Source organism: Orbicella franksi, chromosome 1 (assembly GCF_964199315.1).
Source record: "Orbicella franksi chromosome 1, jaOrbFran1.1, whole genome shotgun sequence".
Lineage (NCBI taxonomy): Eukaryota > Metazoa > Cnidaria > Anthozoa > Scleractinia > Merulinidae > Orbicella > Orbicella franksi.
This window is the reverse complement of record NC_138145.1, coordinates 31,513,678-31,537,561: the sequence shown is the minus strand read 5'-3', so window position 1 is coordinate 31,537,561 and position 23,884 is coordinate 31,513,678. Positions and strand designations below refer to the sequence as shown.

Genomic DNA, 23,884 nt, shown 5'->3' with positions numbered 1-23,884 from the left:
GCTCAAATCAGAGAGGAAACTAGGCTTTTGAGGAAATCAAACATGGCGCTCATGTTTCAAGCGACTTCCAGGTACTTTAATACTGATCCACTGTAGATTTTTACCTTGTATCTGCTATTATCAGAGTGTGCGTGGAATGTTTCAAGACCTATGTCACACTGTTGTTAAGTTTCGCAACTTTTTGACTCAGCCCACGGCTGGGAAGTAAGAAAAATAAGTAAGCTAAAAATGCTACATGTAGCTACAAACCTCGTCTGTTTTGGGCTTGAAGATCGATGAAAAGCCGTCTATCAGTCGCTAAAAATCGATTTCCTAGTGAGAGTACTACTGAAGCTGATTGGAGCGCTTTTTAGGCTGACTGGTGTGCAATGTGACCAGTGACGTATTGAATTGACTCATGACTCATCATGGGACCTCATCAACAATGAAATGGCTAACCACATGTTAATCAAGTTCACTAAGGCTAGCCAGAGTGCTCTTTAGACTAAACAGAGTTCTAGTTAGGTTAACAGGAGTGCTATTTAGGTTAACCAGCAAGCAAGCCATGCGAGTTAACCAGGTGATATTCAGGCCAGTCAGACTATAATATTTAAGCTAATAAGAATGGCTCACAAGGTGGTACGCATGACTTGCTGGCCTACTCTTTGTGCAGACCCTATTAGCCTAGCCCTGCAGTGCAGGCATATTTTGGGTGCGCAAGTGCACATTTTCATATTAGGCGCCATCTTGTATTTGGTGCCTGTGGAGGGTTGGAGCAGGAGAAATTTGTCAAGGGAGTAGGCGTGAGGTGGCCTCCCTCCCATCCCCCTCTGCCCCTTTACTGGTCAAGCATGCAATTACAATCCAAGATGGCAGCACTGAAAACCTGGTTTATCGAGCGTTTCGTTTGAAAATAACGCCCACACTGCGGCCTTTTATTGGCTGAAAGTGTATTGAACAAATTTGAGCTCACTTACAAACAAATTTTACATAAATACAGAAATGACTTGGGTATAACAATATGGGTCAGCTGTCAAATCATGACTAGTGACTCCTGTTCTGAAAACCTGGGTCCATCTATAGACTGCTGAAAATTGGCTATAGATCAAAATCTGAATCATCAAACATTTTCTTTACTCTGGGATGTAGGGGCTTCATCAACATTTTTCAGGAGGAGGACAACTGGCCTTCACAGGTGACAAAACTTTTTGAACTGAACTTTTTTATAAAGGACTTTCTTCTAGACAGTCAAACCAGGGGGGCAAACTCATCCTCACATGCCTGATGCCCAGTCCTTAATGAAACCCATGCTGGTTGTGTGGAATATCATTTTGGAGACTAGCTCCCAGAGTTAAGTCTATTAGAACATGGGAACTCATGCATTAAGTTAAACTTCCATTAGGGGTTTCATTAGGGGGGTTGGGGACAGGGAACAGTTCTGCCTGCCTGATTTGACCATCTCAAGGATATTTTTTATTAGTGAGAAGTTTATAGTTCAAAAAGTTTTGCCTTCCAGTGTAAAACCAATCTCTTCCCTGCTGTGAACCTCATTGAAAATACCAGTAACAAGGTACACAGGATTGTCACAAAGTTTAGAAGTAGGCAATGATATTGCTGAACTAATCAACTGATTGTAGCATCTTTTCCTAAAGATGCAGAGAAATGCTCAGCAGAGTAGCTGTCTCAAACCATGAAGTAGATGGTGGTTTTCAGTGGCAGCCAGCTACTTTTGACAGCCCTTGTACTCCTCCAGTTTTGCAATAATGAAGGCTACTGTTAAGGAAATGAGCTATTCTTATAGTCAATTCAATTGATATTATGCATGCATACATTTGGGGTATGGAAGACCACTGCAGGGTATTTAGACCTCTTTGGTCAGATCTATCATGAACTAACACCTGTTGGCAACCACATCTGTTGACATTTAAAAAAGTTGCCTATGAGAGGTTCAACTGTAGTTTCTTTGTTGGAAATTGCTTCAAAGGTGCTGTGAGAAGAGAAAATAATTTAATGTAACTTTGTAGCAGAACCTTGAAAGAGAACGTTTCATGTTAAGTATCATTACTTATTTTTTTGTACAGGTTAAAGAAAGCAGTTGAACTGATTAACAGCTTAGACACTGCCAAGTTTCCTCTGTTGCTTAGCAGGATTATACAAAAACTACATTTGAGGGTAAGTGCTGTTTTGGAAAGATTTGTGCCCATAAATCTAATATGTATATTGCAAAGTTGAAGGTTTTGATTCAAAACCCAGTTTGCAATGAATCCTTATTACTAGTAGTTGAATACAAAACTGAATTGAAAATCAAAACATATATTTGACACAACACTAAGCTACAACTTTTAGATTGGTTAGATATTTTCAATTTATTATCAACTACTTAATAACCGAGAGTGAGGTCGTTGCAGGAAAAACTCAAACTGACGCCTTGCCGTATTGACCTCGCTATCGCTCGGTCAATACGGTAGGCCGAGGTTTGAGATTTTCCTGTAACGACTGAACGGTCAAGGTTATTAAGTTGTTTATTATATGGCTCATGAATAAAGAAAAAAAATCATTCGAGCGGAAGTCGTCAATTTACATCCGGTGATGTGCACGTTTACCGATTCATTCATTGTCTCAAACCCAGGGCAGAACTACCCAGTCAGTGCCCTTCACCACTGTATTACGTATTCCATTAAAAACACTTATTTCTTTACCGGAAAAGTGACCGTCACAGCCTCAAAAAGGTATTTTAGTATCATGGTACCACAAGTTGATGGGGAAGTTTTTCCGACTTTTGTGGCGAAACGTCAATGCATATGGAAAAGACAGAAAGTGCTTCAAAATTGTCCAAACCAACGGTCTTTCGGTGAAAGAAAATACTAATGCTTCAGAATGCACTGCTCAAAATAAGCTTAACTCGATCTTCGCATTCGCTTTCGACAACATATCTTCGCCTTCTTCATTCTGGGATTTATGGATGAACTTTTCAAGCCTTGTGAATGTCTGCAGTTATCAGAAACACTGCTACTGACAGAAACAGCGTGCGATTGTTTACATCTGATGATCCTGGAAGCTGATTTACACTTGCTTGTGTTAAAGCAAGGGAATCTATTTGATGAGAACTTTGACGGAGTTCAATACTTCGGTAATTGATGTGAGTAAGATGATAACTTCTTCATGGTGTTCTTGCTCAGGATGCATGACAGATCTGCTAATGGTGTTTTACACTTAGCAATTTTAGCTTTACTTAAGACTCGGCAAACTTTGATTGTTTTTCACTAGTGCCCGCCAAGGTTACCGGCTGGTAAGTCTATATAAATTTTATTAAGGAAGTATCTCTAAACTTTTAGCTACTTACATTCTCTTACTGATTTTAATCGGCTTTCATTGCTTCAATGCGCTTGAATTTTCAGAGTTGGGCTCTTCCTAATTTGCATAATCTGTAATCGGCCCGTGGGCATTACGACTGCATAATGATCGCTCAGATCTCACTCTTAGCCAATCAGAGCGCGTGTTATATCGGCCACAAGCCAAAGCCATATAATAATAATTGAGTAATTAATTCCAATTGTTCAAAATGAGTAACAGTTAAAGCATTTTTTATTTGTCATTGTTGTTAGACACTAACAATTTCTGATTAATTATAATAATCTTATGTAGGATGAGAGAGCATTTTCTGAGGATGAAGAGGAGAAGCTTCAAGGAGCTCTAGCACTAGAACCTGATGATCTTCACATTGTTTTAGAGACTTCAGCATTTATCCTTGAGCAGGTGACTGTATAGCCTGAATATTAGACCCGTGGATTTGAGATTTAGAGAACAGTATCCCTGCACAACTGCTGTTAAAAAAGTGAACAGTTTTGTTTTACAGTCTAACTAGTAGTTAGGCTCTGTCAATTACTTGGCTATTAATCATTTGGTTCAAAAACAAAATTACAGCTTTAATTAATACCATGTTCAAACCCGTACATAGCTCTACTATTTAAGCGATAGGAATTATTGAATATGTGATATATTTTTTTTAAATTTATTATTTGTTTTATTTTGTTGGTGTAGTAACTGAATACTATATATACATCATTTCTTTTATTTATTTTAGGCTGCTTATCACAATGCCAAGCCACAACTGCTTAAACAGCAGTTACAGAACATTGAATTACAAGATGAAAAGGTATTTGTTATCTTCTGTGGAGTTGTAAATTATAGCAAGTACAGTGTCTTTGAGTGATCTGGCTGATTAGCGGTTGAAAACGACTGATCCTTCATGATTATTTTTGAGTTTCTCACACCATCAATAAAGCATCAAGTTAAAACAATTAATTGTAACCTTCGAAGTTGTTTAATAGTTTTTCCATTCAAGTGGTCCCAAGTTCAAACAGTGCAAACCATCACTCAGAGAAATTTACCACGGCATAAGATGGCATTAGATAACACTCAGTCCAATTCTTATTATGTACTTTAAGGTTCAGGCCCTTGTAGATTTGTGGACTGCAAATGGAAAGTCTGTTGTAGAAAAGCTGAAACAAAGATGTCTTGCACCTAAACAGGTAAATGAACATTACTTTGACACCTGAGAAAACACACACAAATCACTTTATATGACAGCAACACTACAGAGACCTGGACACAGAGCAGGATAAGAGACCATATTCATATTCTGGGGATTGGACTGGAACTAGCTTACAACTGAGGCTAATGCAGGGAGTCTTTGAATGCAAATGAAATTAATTCCTTTGTAATGATGTTGCAACGCATGAGCCTCCATTGCAATCTGGTTCCAGTCCAACACCGAGAATACAAATACCGCCTATTAACAAATTATCAAGCACATTTCTCCATGGTGTACACACTGTTAACATATAATGTAATAGGAAATAAGTAGACTGCTAAATTTTCTTACAAAATTAATTTGACACAAGAAACTTGTTCATTGTTGCTTTTGTTTGAAATAGCTTCAAGCAGTAAACTGGAGGTTGAATCTGCAAATGGCTCAAAGCAATATGACGAAGATGAAACTACCTAATGTCATGTTTGATCTGAATCTGTCTTCTGGAAGTCAGGTCAGTTCATCAATTCAGTAGTTTGACTTGCATTCCTTTCATTTGTATTTCAGGTGAACTTTAAGGTGTTCCTTTCCTTGCAGGGTAATACAGAACAAGTTCACCTCGAATTTACTCATGACGAACTGTATGCTTTTTATAATCAAGTATGTGGGTTCTATTGATTATTAGTATTAGCCACGCAAATGTGTTGTTTCCTCAAAATCTTATCAGAGCCAGAGTGTCTCAATAAGTAACTCAGATTTTATTTATTGATTTTTTTTTCAGTTGGAGACCATTCAGAGTCAGCTTGATTCACTCAGTTAACCTCACCTGTTGTGAAAGCCAAGCAACTGACAATAATTCTAGGTTGACTGCAACTAATACTCTTCACCAATTAACATACACAACATTCAAGATTTTTATTAAAATTCAAATTCATTTTATGCAAGCTAAATGCAACACATAGACAAGAAAATGCAACCCCTAGCAAAGCTTGCAAATATTTGCGAGAAGTATAGAATAGTGTTAGCCTAAGTCTTCTGGTACATTGTTCTGTTTACTGCAAGATGATTCCTTCTTCTAAGCAATAGTAAATGGCATGATGACCACACATTGCAATAACAATATTTTTTTGTTGATCTCCTGTTATGTGAAATTCTGTGCTCAAACTATTAGTCACACAGTTAATCATTACCTACAAATGAGAAATTTATAACTACTAACAGTGTTTAGTAGACAGTTTACAGCCCTCTATTTTCTTGTATTTTTATTCGATTGTTGAATGCGTGGATAGAATTGTGAGAGAACTGGACGCCATCACAAAACGGAGACTTGACTGGATAGGGGGTAGGGACTAACCCCTACCTAGTGAAGTCCAGCCCTCACCCATGCATGCATCGCGCTCACTTCGCTCGCTTTTTCTTTTGCATGTGTAACTAGAGAGGTTGTGAAGAGTCTAAAATCTTGACTCTTAAATCTTCACGTTTCTTTGAGTGGTATATGTTGATCGTAAATAAGCCCCATAATAGATACATAAGGTAAGGAAAGATGGATGGATTGATAAATAAGGTCATGAACCACAGTTTTTGTACATTTTTAAAAAATAATAATAACTTTTATAAGAAGATTAATAGCAATAAAATAGCACAATAGGCTCGCCGAGACTTGTCTGCTCTTAACCAACATGTAGGCATGGTTCACACTAGCGAGAGAACAAGATAATGATGTAATCACTTACCGTAAATCCTTGAATTAGCACCCAGGGCACTTATTTCAAATTTAGGAGAACACGGGGGCACTTATTCAAGGGGGGGGGCACTTAATCAAGGGGGGTGCTTGTTTAATTTTTCCCAAATTGTGGCCTGACATGATCATTTTTTCATACATCATCTGCGCATAAACAACAACATAAGCTGTTTATCGACATAAGAAGCATATCCTAAAGTTTAAATTGTGGCATCATCAGTACTAATTTTTTTTCCAGAGTTAACATGTTCACAAATTCAAACAGTGTAGAATCTAATACTACACAATGAAAACTATACATCCTTTGTTGTCTCATTACTCGTCCATAAAATGGAGGGAGGGGAGGGGGCGCTTATTTTAAATTTGGCCAACAGGAGGGGCGCTTATTCAAAGGGGGGGGGGCACTAATTCGAGGATTTACGGTATGTCAGCAATGTGAACATCGACATGAAAACAAGGAAAAAATCAGGTTTTTTCCTTATGTTGTTATGTTCATGTTGCTATGTTGCTATTAAGTCAGGATGTTCACTTTGCAAACATAACAACAAAACATCCTCCTTATGTCGTTATGGTTTTGTTGTTATGTGGCTAGTCTGAGCTACAGTATGCTCTACTGGTCCATCAAGAATTAATACACTTACAATGCAGCCAACTAAGTGGAAGGTTTTACTCTACAAATTTAACCCATCCTAGGTGGCAAATCATCACCATTATCGATTTACTCCAAAATATTACACTAGAAACTTGCATAGTTTGTATCCTTCAGCATTATGGGTTGTTCAAATGACCTAGTTCAAGTAGTTCTGTTGTAAACAAAACTGCTCTGTTCTCAAATGGCTCTTATAAACCACATATATTTGAAACTCAAGTCCACTTATTTCCCTTCTCCTCAATATTATTTTCACTTTGCTTCATTTGTTTTTCCTCTCTTCCAAGTCCTTGTTATTTTCCTGTAATCTGTGGCTTGCACTATTTTCAAGGCAAAAAATCTCTGTTCACCAACTGTTTCACTTGGTTTGATCATGGCTCAGACTTTGGGTTTTGGTGAATAAGACTTCCAGAGTAAAGTTTGCCAACTTGGGTCTTGATCTGGCACTTTTTGTCATTGACATTGACTGTGCAAAAAGCTGCAATCTTCCACAATGATACACACACCAGCCCATGGGTGTTATTCATTAGCCAGAACTTGGTGCTGTTGATGCCATTGTGGTAGCAAACAAAGTATCCAAACTACCAAGTAACTCAAATCCTTTCTGTTGAAAGTCTATCTCAGCACCAATCTTGTTGCGTAACTTGGTGAATAGCTGGTCAACTTTTTCAGACTGTCCAAATACAGGTCCATAGATATCTGAAAGAAACCGCATGCCTTTCAGAAGCTTGTCATATGTTCTAAGTTTGAGAAGACAGGATCCGTAGTTGTCCTCCCAGCCAGTTAATTGGTTGACTTCACATAAAATCTGTAATAACATTACCCTAGGCATATGTGAATTTCTCAGTAAAATTTTCCTGCAAAGTTCCTAGAGTAATGGCCCTCATTAGGTTTGGATTTAGCAGCCTTTTCCTGTTGCCGGTTACTACTTTTGGGGGTGGTTACAATTGTCCTGTAGCTAAAACATGTGGGCTGATTAGTCTGTCTTACGGTGCAATCAAATAAAAAAGTTGTATTTTCCACTGGCTGAGGAATGAAATAAGTGGAAAATGTTTTCTCACACACTGCTGGGGCCTGGTCCCGAGGTGTTGTTTTTTGAGTCACACGCTCAGTGTTGTTTGTCAGTTGCTTTTTTGCTGTCCCCCATTGCTGACGAATATTTCAGAGCCCCAGTTCCCACCCAACCCTTTGTTTGATTTAATAACATACACTCTGTTAGTTACATATTTAGTAAATTAACCTCTTCTGGTGCCTGGTATGTCGGCTGATAATGTCCGCAGCTGAGATATTGTTCAAAAAACGAATATTTCACCGAGAAGCGAAGCTTCAAGGGCAAATGTGAAATTTTGAGGACAATCTCTCAGCCAAGGAAATTAACAGCCAACATACCAGCGAGCCCTTACTTTCGGGAGCTCATTACTTTTGGGAGAAGGGGGTCACCACTTTCAGAACTTTATGATAGCCAGAGTTTCATTTTATCCACTAAATAAATATTAGATAACACCTACAGAAATTCAAGGGACTACATGGAATTTACAAATGAGTTGCAGCAGAAAAAATGAGGCAAATAAGAAATGCATCTGCTTGTCACACTGTCTCACTTAAACCGAGTCAGTACTACAGCAATAACTGCGATGTTGATCTTTTCCCATTGAAAATTTCTGAACATAGTTACAAGAACATAATTGACTTACCAAGGACTGTATTTGCCACATCAGTGAGTAGGACGGTATACCGGGGATTGCTGATGTATCTGCAGGAAGACAGTAGCTTGGTTAATCTAAAACCTCATTTATAATTATGAGTCTACTGCCCCAGAATATGTCACATGCATACACTTAACTCTATAAGTCATCTATAAGTCCTTCTGCATATAAGTACTCTTTATTGATGGAATGAAACATCCAAAGTTTATGTGTTTTATACCCTGATAAGGATCAACATTTCTCTTTCTCCCAAATTCCATAAAATATAAACTATGTGTTTCTATAACTTGACAGAAACATGATAATTGTGAAGAACAGCTCCCAAGAAAACCTGTTGGCCTCCTATCAGCCTTCTATCAGCCATCTGTCAGCTGACTGTCAACCGTTTGTCAGCAAACTCTTCGCCATTTGTCAGCCGCCTTTTGGTCAACTGCCGGCCGTCTTTCGCTCAACTGTCGGTCGGCTGTTGTCTGAGAGACGGCCAACAGGTTTTTGCCAAAGCACACCCAACAGTTGGCCGACAGTTGGCCAACAGTTGGCAATGTTTCGGTAAGTTGTCATTAACATGTTGGTAATTAAGTTGTTGATACTATGAAACACTTACCTTTATGTTGTTTCTCCATACTTCATCTTCACAATTACCATGTTATCTATTTCTTACATGTACATAATATTTTAGCAGTGTTATAGTAAGGTGGTGAACTGGTGTATGGTTTTAACAATTTGTAACTCCAAATAACTTGAACCTTATGAGGAACTCTAGAATGGGGACCAGGCCATCTTCATCCTTTCCAGCCAAAGCTCTCCTCAGGCCCCTTCTCCGAATCAACTCTTGAAGAAGACTGGCAAGGAGAGGAGCACGACCAAAGGCAGGCTAAAAAAATAATATTATAGTAATTCAAAAAATTATGACAAAATGACATTCCTTAGGTTAGGTCAGTCACACTTTCAGGCATTTGCTAAGGCCAAGTGTAACACTGATGAATCACAGTATACCATTAAGTAAAAGACGACAAGTTTTTAAGGCAGGGTGTCAACAAGGAATTCCAATGGGTCGGTTCCCACTGTTCCCAACAAATCATTATAAATGTTCTTTTACTTTGTAGGGTCATGTAGCTGACCTTGTCAGGTTTTTGACTTATGATCTCTCACTTGTCTGGAACACTGGATTACAAATTTTGTTTGAGAGTATGAAATAAGGCCTGTTTATTATTCATAGTGGAACAAAGTACAAATTATTTATCAGCTGTTTGCACTACTGAATCAGTAAATGGAATTTCTTGTCTAAATTTTTGTTGTAAAGCTCCTGGCATCAGATTGGTGGTTGCCTTCTCTAACATACGTAGCTATAGCAGGGTGTGACATTATAGAGACCAACCTTTCGTAGTACTGAATCAAGGGCCTTAGAATATTCAAACTTCTTTAATAACTGATCATGTTCCTTCAACTTGTGCTTCCTGGGTGCTGAGACAACAAAGTCATCCTGAAAAAAGACAAAATATTGCATAACTGCAGTTTGACAATGATCACGTGTAGATCAAGTAATATTATTTTAGGGAACTGTTTGTCACATATTTAATTTTGCCTAGTCATGCAAGTACGTACAATGTTTGCATCCGAAATACATTTAATTTATTACTAAGCACACAAAACTGAATTGGTACATAAAGCAAAGAGACTTCTCAGTACATTTGTTTGATAACTACCGTATTTACCCGTGTATTAGTCGATCCCGTGTATAAGTCGACCCCCAATTTTTGAGGCCAAAAACTAGATTTTCTTAATTTCCAGGTAAGAATTTCTTGGAAAACTTATCTTGTATTTCTCTCTCAGCTACCACAGATATGTAAACAAATCACAGCATGTTTCAATGCGCAGTTTTAAAGCTTATTATGGCACGTATACGAGCGTTTTACCCAGTTTAGCAACACATGTGCATGCAGACTTTTCGATGATAATTTTTGTAAAATGCTCACAAAAATCAAACGTAAGGATTTCAAACAAGCCTTTTTAAGTGCGAAGAGATTAAAAGTGGCTTTATAAGACAGGCAAAACACCAAAGAAGCTCACGACTTTCAGAACGACGCCATAAACAAGGTGCAAAGCGTGTGTTGGGAACTTGGTAGTCAAGCCTTGAAATCGGTCAAGTACTGGTACAGATGTCCTCGCACTCGTATCCTGCCAGGTTACCAAGCAGAGAAGTTCCAAGCGCGAAAGATATTTTCTCCGAGCGGCTTTACTACAGCTTTATTTAAAGGAAAAATATTGGTTCTTTATGACAAAATTGAGCCAGTGAGTGTCTACAAGATCCAGGTTAAAATTTAACGAATAAATGTTGATGCATTTTAACTTGAAGCTCTGATATGGAGAGACAGATCGCTAAGCGAACGTACGTTGTAAACTGTGCTGCCGTTTATCACATGTTTGTTAACATTGAAAGACAATTATTATGCTAATTATTTGACTGGCGCTTGGATCTCAAGTTTTGACCCATGTATAAGTCGAGAGCGAATTTTTGGACTGATTTTTAGGTCTTGAAAGGTCGACTTATACACGGGAAAATACGGTATACATGTGCATATTATATATAGTACCTCCTGATCACCATGCAAATGCGTTCACGATTCAACTAATAGTTCTATCCTGACCAATGATTATATTCTCATTAGGGTGTCTGGAAAACCCAAATAGCGAATAGTCCCGAATAGTGCGAATAGTCTCGAATAGTGCAAATAGTGGCGAACAGTCGCGAAAAGTGACAAATAGTTGTCAATAGTCACCACTTTAGATCTAATATCCTGCATTAATTAATTATCCAAATAAGCAACAGAATTTCAGTGAATTTATTACCTTTTCTTCTCCAGACACAGGCTAGGGCTGTCTATCACCAACATTAAGAAAACAGAAAACACAAGGATAACCTGATAAAGATGTATTTACGCTTTTGCAGCGGTTAAAACAGAAGAAATTACGTTTAGAAACACCTTTTGTCCTGATAAGTGTCTGCTTTTTAGCGGGAAAATCCCATCCTACGTTGCTGTGAGGTTGACTGCGAGATACTGGGTACCCTATTTGCTACGATTTGCCACTATTTGAGACTGTTCGCCACAATTCGCACAATTCGAGATTATTCACACTATTCGTACTATTTGCTATTCCAGTTTATATGCTGTTCGCTACTCGTGACTATTCGCTATTCGCTATTCGGGTTTTCCAGACACCCATTCTCATTATCCTTATTGCATTTCTGTTTAATTATAATGTCAATAACACAAGGAGAAATTGCAAAAACACTCACAGGTAAGCAATACCTTAAGTATAGACTGAAGCCAAATTTTTTAACTCAACGAAATGGGGATTGAATGTTCAAACCAGAATTATTCCAATATTATATCTTCCAGAAAATAATCTGTCTGCCTAGCCATCTTTTTTGATAATTTCATCACTAGGATAAAGAATCGTTGATACGATGTACTGAAATATAGTTGCTTTTACAATCTGTTAGTTTTGTAGTCTGGCTTGAACAGCCACAGATCAGCCATGAAGGCATTCTTCTTATTGAGTGGCGATGTAATTTGTAGTCTTGATGTAGTGTAATGTGTCTTTATTAATTACAGTTAAACAAACAAATGTAGACAATATACCTCCTGTGGCTTGAAATTTTTGCCACGCACAAAGTAACGATATGTTCCAGCAGTAAGCTTCTTAGTTGTTGGAACCTGGTCTTCAGCTGTTTGTTTCAATCGATACTTAATGGAGAGGAATCCATTTGTCATACCAGTCACAACATGTGTATCATCAGGCTGTCATCATAATCAAACATAACATTTACACAATTAGAACAATTGCCATAGGTTTATCACAACATCTTGCCAAGAACAAAGGACTCTGAGGGCCTAGAAAGTGAGTTTACAAAAAAAGAAACTATTAAGTTGTTGATAACACCAAAAATATCAAAATGTCAGCCAGTGTGTGAAGGTTATTGACAACAGTGTCAAACATTATTAGTACATGTACTGTGGAAACCTAAACGTTTTCCTTTTCAAATGGAACACTAGTTACTATACAATAGTCGTGTAGTTGTGGATAACAAACAGTTTTTCCTAGTCTCGTGGCCAGGGGTTTCATTGCCATAACATGCCCTCTGACACAAGTAATGAGAAAGCAAGTATTAGTTACATTACCACAACACTTGAGCCACAAGTAATTAATTCAGTTAACATAAAAATTTAGCTTTCAGTAACTTAAATTGCCCTCTCCGTGACAGCATTAGAATATCTGATCTTAATTAGCCTAGTTTTTTCCATTTTTGTTTTGGTAGTTTTAGACAATATTTATCAAATACTCAAGACAGTGCTTAATATCACATATTTTCAAACACCTCAAAGTGTGTCAAAAATAATCTGAGCTTTGCAACTCTTTTCTCCATCTTTGGAAATGTGCAAAACATAGTCTCTAATAAGCAATTAGATTATGAGCTAGAGATTTCTATTGTGTGATAGTTGACAAGTCGAGAGTGAATACTCTGAGCTATACAACTCATTTTCTTCATCTTTGGAAACATGCAAAATATAGTCTCTAATAAGCAATTAGATTATGAGCCTGAGATTTCTATCGTGTGATAGTTGACAAGGGCACATCTCAGACATCATAGATTTTAACATGCCTGCAGTATTAACGCAATAGTAGCAAGAGTCATTTTTAGACAGGTCCACATCAGCTTATTTTGGTACCATAGTTTAACCTACATATCAGTTATAAAGCCCGAGTCAACTATCACACAAAGAAATGGAGAGCAAATAATCTTATTATTTTAGTATGAATCTACCAGTCATTCAAAACTTCATCTAAATCCCCTTCACAGACTCTTCGAAAAAGTCAAGAAGCGGCCATCATTTTGTTAACAAGCGCACATTACTACGCTACTCACTATCTATCACAGAATAGATAGTGAGCAGTGTAGCCAATCAGAGAGCAGTATTCGTGATAGAATGCTAGTAGATTTATACTAAGGTTTGATATATTATGTCTAGTAATTGACAACCCCTGTTCTACAAAATCTATGAAGGCCATGAGAAAGAAATCTGAATCTGAATACATTCTATTCTACATGAACAAATTTTTAAAGAAAGAGTAAATATGAACAATGATACAAAGTTTAGTAAATGTCAAAAATTATTGCACAACTGAAAAAAACTTACTGAGACTGCAAGACTAAGAATGGGTGAAGGATAATCCATGTTGTGAACGACTGTATAATCTCGGACATCATAGATTTTAACGTGCCTGCAGTATTAACGCAATAATAGCAAGAGTCTTTTTTAGACAGGTCCACATCAGCTTATTTTGGTACCATAGTTTAACCTACATATCATTTATAAAGCTTGTATCTTTGTAATCTGTACATATGTACATATATATGTACAGTCACAGTTATATGCAAAACTTAAACAGTTGCCTGAAAGCTTGAAAAAAATTCAGGCTGGAACAAGATTCAAACCAGTGACCTCTGTGATATCAGTGCAGTGCTCTACCAATTAAACTGTCGAGACAACTAGGGGCTAGTCTTGTTCAGAGTAAGCAAGTGAAGCAAATGAATATATGATCATCTCAGATTTGTACGCAACTTAAGTAGTTGTGAAAATAAAAGCAACAAATTAAGTTGCGTACATAACTCTGATGATCTCTCATGTCTTCCTCCTACAGTTGAAATATATGGTATTTCATATGTTCACCCACATGTACCATCAGGAGGTAGTTATTGAATCGTAATAAATAAAAAAACAAACAAACAAATATATAAATAAGTAAATAAATAAATATAAAGGATTAGAATTGCAACCATTGTAGATCAAACTGCAATTTACAACCAGGGGGGGGGGGGGGGGGAGAGGAGCAACACATTACATCTCCTGTCGTGAATATTTTTTTCAGCTCAATACCCAAAAAGGTACAGCAGAAGTTCCCACTGTGGACCTTTTGAGGCTGAACACCCTAAAAAGCACCCGTCATTTTTATATGGGAGTACCCTGAAAATATAAGGCACCTTGATTTAACTGCTTGCTTTACAAAATTTGACAAGTGAACAGTTTGCAACAGAGATTTAATCTCTGTTGACCAAGAAATTCTTATAAGATTATGCTAAAGGACAGTGCAAAACTATGCTATTGTCTGTCCACTCAAGAGTTGAAGAAGCAAGATAGCATCCAGGACATTAACATTGTGTGTTAGTAAAATTCTACTTAGTCTAGTACTGTATACTAAATTGCAAATACCACTACAACTGACTGCATTGGCTGCGCTATTGTACACTATCAGCCGTCAAAGTACAGCGGCTGGATGTTGTGTACAAATAGCACCATTTTCTCTTTTTTGCCTGGTTGTTTTGCCACCTTGGTTTGATCATGCATTAATCTTGCATAAATGTAAAGAAACTAGCTTTTCTATAGTATAAACTATTTGACTGTACAATAGCTAAATTAGACAATCTTTATACAATTTGATGATTATTCTAGCTACTATTTAAATCTCACTGCCCCTGCCCCCACCTTTCCTATGCACAAACATACTTCATATCACTGAAAAAATACCAAAAATACCTGTCAAGTGACCCAGATAAAAGATGCTGGTGTTCTCCATCAAAGCAAATAGATGTTATTGTTTTTTGATGGTTTGAAAACCCTGCTAGCAGTCTGCCACCTCCTAATATGTCCCAGACTTTGATTATGTTACTTCCTAAAGGAAACATTGCAAGAGAAAATCAGAATGTACATACCAGAAGAGTAACAGCCAACATATGTTGGTTATTCAAAGTGGCCACTATAGATATTAATTATAGTAAATCAGACAAGATTTATCCTTTTCATTTCACTATATTTAAGTACAATACATTTTACTAATAAAATTAAATTAATTTCATTATACATTAGCAAGGATCAGTTAAAATATGGAAGCCATCTTAGGCTGTGTTTCCACTTAGTGCCTGAGCACTGGAGCCTGGGCACTGGCATAAGATAGTGTTGTGTTCACACTAGTGCTCAGCAAGAATCGTACTCAGGCACCATGCTTAGGCAATGTGAACATAGCCTTAAGTCCCCAAAAGAAGTCCCCAAAAGTAGCCATAAACAAAGACTAATACAATCTGAAAGAAACAGGAGTCATTACTTTTGGAATTTATCAATAAAAACTATATATTAATATATCTTAATTGACCACTCCCCCAATGAGGTTTTTCAGGGCCAATGGAAACAAATGATCAAACAAATACAATGTAAATAAACATAACTTGGTTAAAAATACCAAACTGGCAGGAGGTGGACCAGTTGGTTATTTACAAGCGTGACTGAGGGGTTGAACTTGGGACTACTGAGAACAGCACCAGCTGGTGGTCAGAGCAGGACTTGAACCCATGGCCTCCAGATTTCAAGATCAGCCCTCTAACCACTCGGCCACTCTGCTCCTTATCACTGACATTTCTATTCATATTTCCTTTCTTTGTGTGTTTAGTTTCCCATCACATCAAAGTATTCAATACATTATAAATTAAAGCAGAATTTTTTGAAGAATCGCATCTGGTCGTCAACTTACTTACCTGCGGAGATACAAATTCCACCTGTCGGAAAGATCTGCACACATTCCACTGGGTGTCCATGGTCCATGGATAAAACACTCCCTTGCCTACGTTTGTCCCAGACCTTTAGACAATGGTCATAGGAACCTGCAACAAAGCATGAATGAGATAACACATATAACTGCAACTTTCTCATAGACCAAACTTGATTTAGCAGCACCTACCTTGAAATAAGCACCTTTTCCACTACTGTAAGTACCACCAGGCCTCCACCAAAAACAAGTTTTTTTTTTGTTTTTTTTGCATAAGCGGCCCTATACATATCTAATCTATTTTATGTTATTTTCTTTTACATATATTTGTTCACATACAGAATAACATACAAAATAACCGTAGAGGAAAAAAGCTACAAAATTCCTTACATTAAAATACCTAAAACAGGTTTAACAACAAACGATAAAACTAGTGGTAAAAATACATAAATAAAAAGAAAGAAAAAAAAAAGGTGACTCCTCTGCCCGGTTTTTAGTTTTTTTAAATATTATTATCCAATAACTACATACTTGATATAGTAATTTTATTAACAACAATTACTAATAATCAACAATTAATCATAGATACAATTAAGAAATAAGCAGTGCAGAAAGATTTCCGAGATAAGTAATTTAAATTAAAAATGTTGGTGGTATGTCTAACTCTCAATTGCACTTTGGCCTTGGTGCGCTTGCAGAAAGTAGATAGATGGCTTTTATGGTACCATGATGTTGAGAAGTGGAAGTAAAGGATTCCATTTCTTAGAAACTGCATCGAGGTTGTTGGACTCTATGCAAAACTGCGATTTTAGGGACACAAGAAAAGTTGTTAAAATCGGGATCTTCTTGTTGACCCTGCAGCTCCATATATAATATCTTGCCAGAAGAAAGCAGAAATTTAGTTGAAGTGAAAACTTACAGGTGTCCGGTCTCAGACCCAGATATATGGCGGTGTGTTTTGAATAGTCTATTGTCATAAGATTGACCTGCTCAAGTTTTTCAGTCAAATTTTCCCAAAAGGTGGCTACCATTGTACAGTTCCAGAAGAGGTGGATCAGGTTTTCAGAATGGTTGGTACAAAAGGAGCAGCTCGGGTCCTGCTTTATATCAATTTTTGTTAAGAAAAGGTTCGTTGGTAAAATACGATGAAGGAATCTGAATTGAAAGTTTACGAGTTTTGTGCTTTTTGTGCACCTAGCTGCCAGACAATAGGCGCTAGTCCAGTCAGCAGAACATCTTTCATCAGATTTAATGCTGTCATTCCATTTCTCTTGGCTTTTAAAAGGAACGGTACTTTTGAAAGAGAGGAGCTTCTGGTATACAACTCTGTTCGCTTTATCGTTCTTAATAAAAGTCTCACAGAAGGTATTGGGAGTGTCTGTGCTACTTGGTTCTTTACCAAGAAAGTTAGTGTTATAATGGTGCCGAAGGGCAGAAATAAGGCCGAAATACTTAATGGGTTGTATTCGTATATTGTAAGTGCTGATAACATCTGCAAGGGGGAGAAAACTGCGCGAGTCAGTCATTAACTGGGCTACCTTAGTGATTCCATGCAGGAAAAGATGTTTGTAGAAGACCGGTCTGTTTTCGATCCTAATTTATTTAGCAAATTATGCCATATGTGTTGTTCAAGAAATTGCTGCTTGGTTTCGACTTTATCATCAAAGTTAACCTCTGACCATATTTCTAAAATTTCTTGTAGAAAAGGGTCTTGGACCGATATCAACTTTGAAGTGTCAAGCTTGTTTAAATTACATGTAAAGACTAGTTTGCTGCCATATTTCCTAAGTTCAAGTTCAAAAAAATCTTTCCATTTTCCACGGTTAGAATCGTCAAGGTATTTTTTAATCCAAGCAGTCTTGAGCGATTTGGTAAACGAGGCAATGTCAACCATTTTTAACCCTCCATTTTTATAGTCGTTTATCATGACACTTCGCTTAATCTTATCGCCCTTATTGTCCCAAAGAAAGCTGTAGAAAAGATTGTTTATTTCTTTGACAGTTTTACGATTTGTTGCCAGCGGAGCTAAAATATACGTAAGTTGAGATGCTGCTAAGCTATTAATAACTTGGATTTTGCCGTGTAATGTTAGCTGGCGATATTTCCAATTGCTTCAGATGTTTTTAATTTTGTCCGCTTTTTCTCTATAGTTTATATTTAATGTGATATTGGGATCAGCAGAAAGCCAGACACCAAGGACCTTTACTTTGTTTTCTGGCCATTTAAAGTTCTTCTCGGGAAAAAGTTTTTCCTTATTTCCCACCATTGATCCAATCCATAGAGCTTCGGTCTTTTTACTGTTGAGTCTGAGGCCAGACATACTGCCGAAAGTTTCGATCGTCTGAAGTGTGGCGGATAATGACTCGCTAGTGCCGTTAAGAATGAAGGTTGTGTCATCTGCATACTGGCTAATTTTAATTTCTGAATTGTTTACAGATATTCCTTTAATGTTCTTGTTCGATCTGGCTGCTTTAGCTAAGATTTCAGCAGATAATATAAATAGGTATGGTGAAAGAGGGCAACCTTGCTTAACACCTCTTTGTAGTTGAAAAAAAACAACTCGCCCAGCCATTGTTTAGGACACAGCTTTCGATGTTCTTGTAAAATGTTTGAAACCAGCTTATCAAAGAAGAGCCAAATCCAAAATACTGGAGCGTGCGCTCAATGAAGGACCATTCTAGCGAGTCAAATGCCTTTTCAAAATCTATAAAAAGCAATAGCCCTGGGATGTTTTTATGAGAAGCATAGTTCATAATGTTATCTATCAATCTAATGTTTTCTCCAATAAATCATCCTTTTAGGAAACCAGTCTGGTCATTATTGATAGGTTTTGGGATTACAGATTTTATTCGGTTTTCTTTTTTATGTTATGCTCTTGAAAGCATGTTATATTTTTTTGGCCCTATTGATCAGCAGTGAAAAAGTGAAGTTCATTCTGATATGACCCATCACGATAATAAAAGAGTTACCCATATCCTTGAATGCAAATTATGTGACCAAATACAGAAAGAGACCTTTCTTTCTTGGAATTTTGGCAGTCAACTTTGGACAGGGCACTGCTAACAAGAGTGCACCACTCTCTCGCACATATAAAGTTACAACTCATAGTAAGTACTATTGACAAATAAAGGATAAAAACGTGGGAGTACCTGTTATGAAGATGTCTTTATTGGTTTGGCTAACAACACCACACCGTACATAATCCTACAGAGAAAATCAATTTAATATTAAGAACATGTAATATAATCTAATGTAACTTTTCTTCCTCTTTTACAAGACTTAGTATTAAAAACCAATATTTAGCATGCCATGTGTAATATTATGCCTAATAGTTCCCTGCAGTGGCATACCAGGCGAGTTTGGTCGAGCCATGGTTCATATTTTGGTGAGACATTGTCAAATAAATAAAATAAAATTACAATACTGAGAGAGGAAGCCACATCAGCCTTAGCTGGTTTTCATACAGATCCTCTATCCTGGTCAAATTGGAAATTGGAGAAGTTAGTTTTTGTAGAGGGAGAAAACTGGAGAACCCGGAGAAGCAACTCTCAGAGCAAGGTGAGGACCAACAACAAACGCAACCCACACATGACACCAGGCCGGAATATTGCACCTGGGCCAAAATAGCCATGGCGAGACCAAAAAGCCTGATATGCTGCCGAAGCATACCAAAAGGGGTATGATTAGGTATTTACTGCACCCAAATTCGGCCAAGTGACCATGATATCATAGCCATAATTATAGCTCAGTGACGTGACATTCCAGGATATCAGGGCAGTAGACACGGTTTCTGATTGACTAATTGTGAATATGGGACTGGTATGGTAAAGACTAGGTATTATGCTGTTAATAACATGAGCATATTCTGTATTACTGGTTTGGATTGTGCAGTACTGACCATGGTATAAAAAGATGACATGCCCCAAGAAAAGAGATTTTTCTTACTGGAGTATGGCAAAGGAAAACTATTTTTTGCTTCCATAGAATAGAAGAGCCTCACAGTGTGGAAGATGATCAACAGGTGTTCCTGGAATTTCTAGTTGGCAACTTTACCTGATGTTCATTGAATGTGATGAGATTTTGACCTGTTGCTATGTCCCAACACATGACAGAGTTGTCATCTGATCCAGACATGGCATGCAAGTTATCCAACAAAAACTTGGTAACCTGAACAGAGCTGTGGATCACAATAGAAAAAGCTACAGTGAGCAACTTGGGTTCTTAAGGTGGCTAACAACAGTCTCCAACTCTTTCCCCCACTTACACTTTGATGGATCATTAGTTTTACCCCTTTTTTTTCCGATGAGCGTAAATTATGTAAGTTACTGCATTAACCTTTTTGTATGGAGCTGTATGATGCATGACATTGAATGGAAAATTGAGTTTTTGCTAGACTGCGATATCAATGCATACATTAATGTTCAGACCAACATAATCAGATTGTACTTGATTAGTATATTGTTATATAAAATCTTGATACAGACTGGACTAGGATTGCGTTACACTTCGTGAACACAATAAATAGTAATTGTATCTATAATAAAATTCTGATTGGTTCTCCGTGCACCTATTTGTCATATGACAACTTTTGTAACTGGATAACTGTAACTGGACGCCTTCACCATCTGCACATCAAGAACATAGAGCGGCCCACAGGGGACATGCTACAATTTTAAAAGTTGCTGCAATTTTTAATAATTTCTGCTCAAATTTAAGAGTTACTGCAATTTTAAATAATTTTCCACGAACATATAATAATAATAATAATAATAATAATAATAATAATAATAATGATAATAATAATGATAATAATAATAGTAATAAAGATACTGGCTACAATTGCTTTAAATGTGCTGCAAATATAAACAGTTTGTACTGCAAAAATAAAAAAGTTGCTGTCACAGGCTGTCACAGTACTCAATCTAAATTGCTGTGAAATATTCATTACATGCAATGTTTAAACTTGATCTTTGTTTACATTGTATTTATTGCTCACCCAGTGTGTTGCCTAAATTCTCTTAAAACAGAGCGGGTGTTGACATCAAAAAGCTGTAAAACAAAAAGGGGGAACAAAGAAGGTTTACAGCTACTGTACACACAAGTTTACAAGAGTTTCTCACTAGTTTAGATTTCAAACAGTTTTTAAGACCAATCACAGTTCTATGTTATCAAAAGGAATCTTAAAAGTATCTATTTGATACATACCTGTACTGAGCCATTCTCTATTCCTGCAATTAGTAACTGTCCATCATTCCTAAAACTGCCACAGTGAACTTTGTTCTTAAACTTTGAAAATGACTTTTTCACTTGGTGTGTATTGGAACTGTAAATCTGGATCTGAAACAGATTGAACATTTCCACTTCAAGACCTGTACATGCCTTTCAGAAATATCCATTCTAATAGACATCCATCTTATATACCAGCTAACTTTTTTTGAGTCACCAGATTCAATAAAACAAACTAAATATCATTAGAAAGCTTAACAAAGGAAATGGTTTGAACTCAGAAGTATCAGCAGTTTGTATGGTGTGATCGTCCAGGTGAGGGTAGTTCTGAAAAGAAGTGTTGTTGGTGACTGACATTTCGACAACCTGGGTGGAAGTCATCTTCAGAGTCAAGTGAATAGTGTTTGTCAGTTGATGGCGTTATAAGTCTGGTCCATTGAAACTGATTGGTCTGTTTAGCTGTGATGGTATTGGCTGCATTTTGTGATGGTATTGACTACATCTTGGGCGATTTTTATTTTTTGCAGTATTGAGCTAGTTTTTGGCAGACTGGCTTGTTTTGACATGAAAAGCATCATTGCACAATCGTTTTTGTTGATTTGCATTTTGTTTTCGAGAAATATCGTGTGCAAAAAACTCAGTTTTCCAAGGGTATCTTTTGGAGATCTTTTGTTGAACGAAAAACAAAAGAAACGTTTTGTTTAGGTTGTAAGAAGTTGATAGCTAAACAAGCCGAAAGAAAACAGGATTTTTTTAAAGAAATACCATTATGTAGATGTACAATTTACACCACAAGTATGGTGTATTTGAGAACTTAAAACAGTTTCGTTTTGTAGTGATTAATAAGGAAAAGGTTTCTGGAGGGTGAAAGTTCCTCGCTTCCATACAAAACCTTAAATTTTTAAATCTCACCCTTTCATGGCATTGGTCTGAAAATTGGTGTTTTGACTTTTTAAAACATGCTCTTTTCAGTTCTGAAATTCTTGTAGCTGTAGCTAAACATTTAGAAATTAATGATCATGTGACCAACTGATGCAAGGGGCCTGTTAATAACTGAACCTCAAGTCATTAAGATAATAATCATGCTGGTAGTTTCAAATCCAGTTTGAGATCACTCAAAAAGTTTCTCTAGATCTGAATGGTATTTCACTCAGTCTAGTTACTTCATACAAACATTTACTCCATTCTTCTAAGTTTTCATCCCTTCATTCAAGCCCATCATCTAGAAATTTACTTTCAAACCCATCAAGTCAGGAAGTGGCTTATGAAAGATGATCTACACAGCTGAAGCAACCAAAAAATATGACCTAAAAATTACCAGCTCTGAGTTTGAGACAAGCCTCAGCCGCTAACGACCTGGGCCCATCTAATTATAAGCTTTTGTGCTTACATCAGTGCATACTTTCTTACGCATATTCATTAAATGACAATAACTTCTTACTTTTTGCTCCACTGAAAGTATCAAACTGAAGAAAACGGAGGAATACTTACACGGGATGAACTAGTGGCGACAAAGTCATGTGGCTTGCTACGACAGAAATCCACGTGGCTAACAGCACCATATTCTTTGACAACAATCGGAAACTGCAACAAAAAAAAAACAATGATAAAACAATGTTTTCTATTTTAATCAGTACTTACAAACAAAGAAATTCTCTTATTACGCTGAGTTTCCTCCAATATCTCGTTTCGCTTGTTTGACTTTTAGAAACTTTGGGAAACTTGCGGATTCCCAGCCGCTGAAACTCTGCCATTTTGTAATTCGAGTGAGAAAGTGACCAGCGGTTATCAGCGATTTCATCGTAAGTACATCATATATGCTAATTATAATGTGACACCAAATTTGTGTGGGTTCGCGGTTGGGATTTGTGCCGTTAACCTTTTCCACGATCCGCAAAAAAAAGTTCTCGTAAAAATTTACTCCACTAGCAAAATTATAGATACAGACAACACAAGCACAATCTTGTTGCTGTTATCACCCACACAAAAGGACGATGTCATTGTGATATAGAGACACTGATTACTGGATTACTGTGTTTTACATCTCCTCAAGTTGTTTCACTTTTCAATTGCATGAAACGCAACTTCTTGAAAATCGCAAAAATTAATACCCAGCAAGAAAAATCAGCCTTTTACAATCGCAAAAATTAGTTCCCGCAAAATAAAAAAATCGCTGATTTGCAAAAAGAAACTCCCGCAAAAATTTAGTACCACACGGTAGAACCAGATATTGTCCCAGATCCTTTCCGTTACATTTGAAACAGGTATAACAGAGGATTCAAGTAAGACACCAGTCTGTCTTTGCTTAGTTCCTAGGCCTCAATATTTCGCCGCCGTCAATCGTTTCGGGTCACGTGGTCCGGGGCGAACGTGTACTCCGGGCCGTTCGTCTGGGATACGTCTCAGAAATTGGTTGACCGCGAAGGCCTGGGAGAAAGCCGTACAGGAAA

General features: G+C 37.2%; 2 protein-coding genes across 2 annotated transcripts; one reads left to right on the top strand and one right to left on the bottom strand.

Moving 5' to 3' along the window:
* LOC145503268 (COMM domain-containing protein 10-like) lies at window positions 1-6,167 on the top strand. The gene is made up of 8 exons (XM_081482765.1): window positions 1-71; window positions 2,061-2,151; window positions 3,625-3,735; window positions 4,064-4,135; window positions 4,428-4,511; window positions 4,917-5,024; window positions 5,108-5,170; window positions 5,292-6,167. Exons 1-8 carry the CDS (start codon window positions 43-45, stop codon window positions 5,328-5,330), a joined length of 597 nt encoding a protein of 198 aa, XP_081338891.1. The 5' UTR covers window positions 1-42; the 3' UTR covers window positions 5,331-6,167.
* On the bottom strand, window positions 5,407-23,188 carry LOC145503225 (U3 small nucleolar RNA-associated protein 15 homolog). Its single transcript, XM_081482712.1, has 14 exons — window positions 23,099-23,188; window positions 22,926-23,018; window positions 21,414-21,545; window positions 21,205-21,257; window positions 20,262-20,385; window positions 19,358-19,412; window positions 16,198-16,323; window positions 15,206-15,341; window positions 13,808-13,892; window positions 12,251-12,409; window positions 9,985-10,089; window positions 9,353-9,480; window positions 8,595-8,653; window positions 5,407-7,599 (listed from the first exon to the last, which is right to left on the bottom strand). Exons 1-14 carry the CDS (start codon window positions 23,186-23,188, stop codon window positions 7,427-7,429), a joined length of 1,518 nt encoding a protein of 505 aa, XP_081338838.1. The 3' UTR covers window positions 5,407-7,426.
* Between the last annotated feature and the right edge of the window lie 696 nt (window positions 23,189-23,884).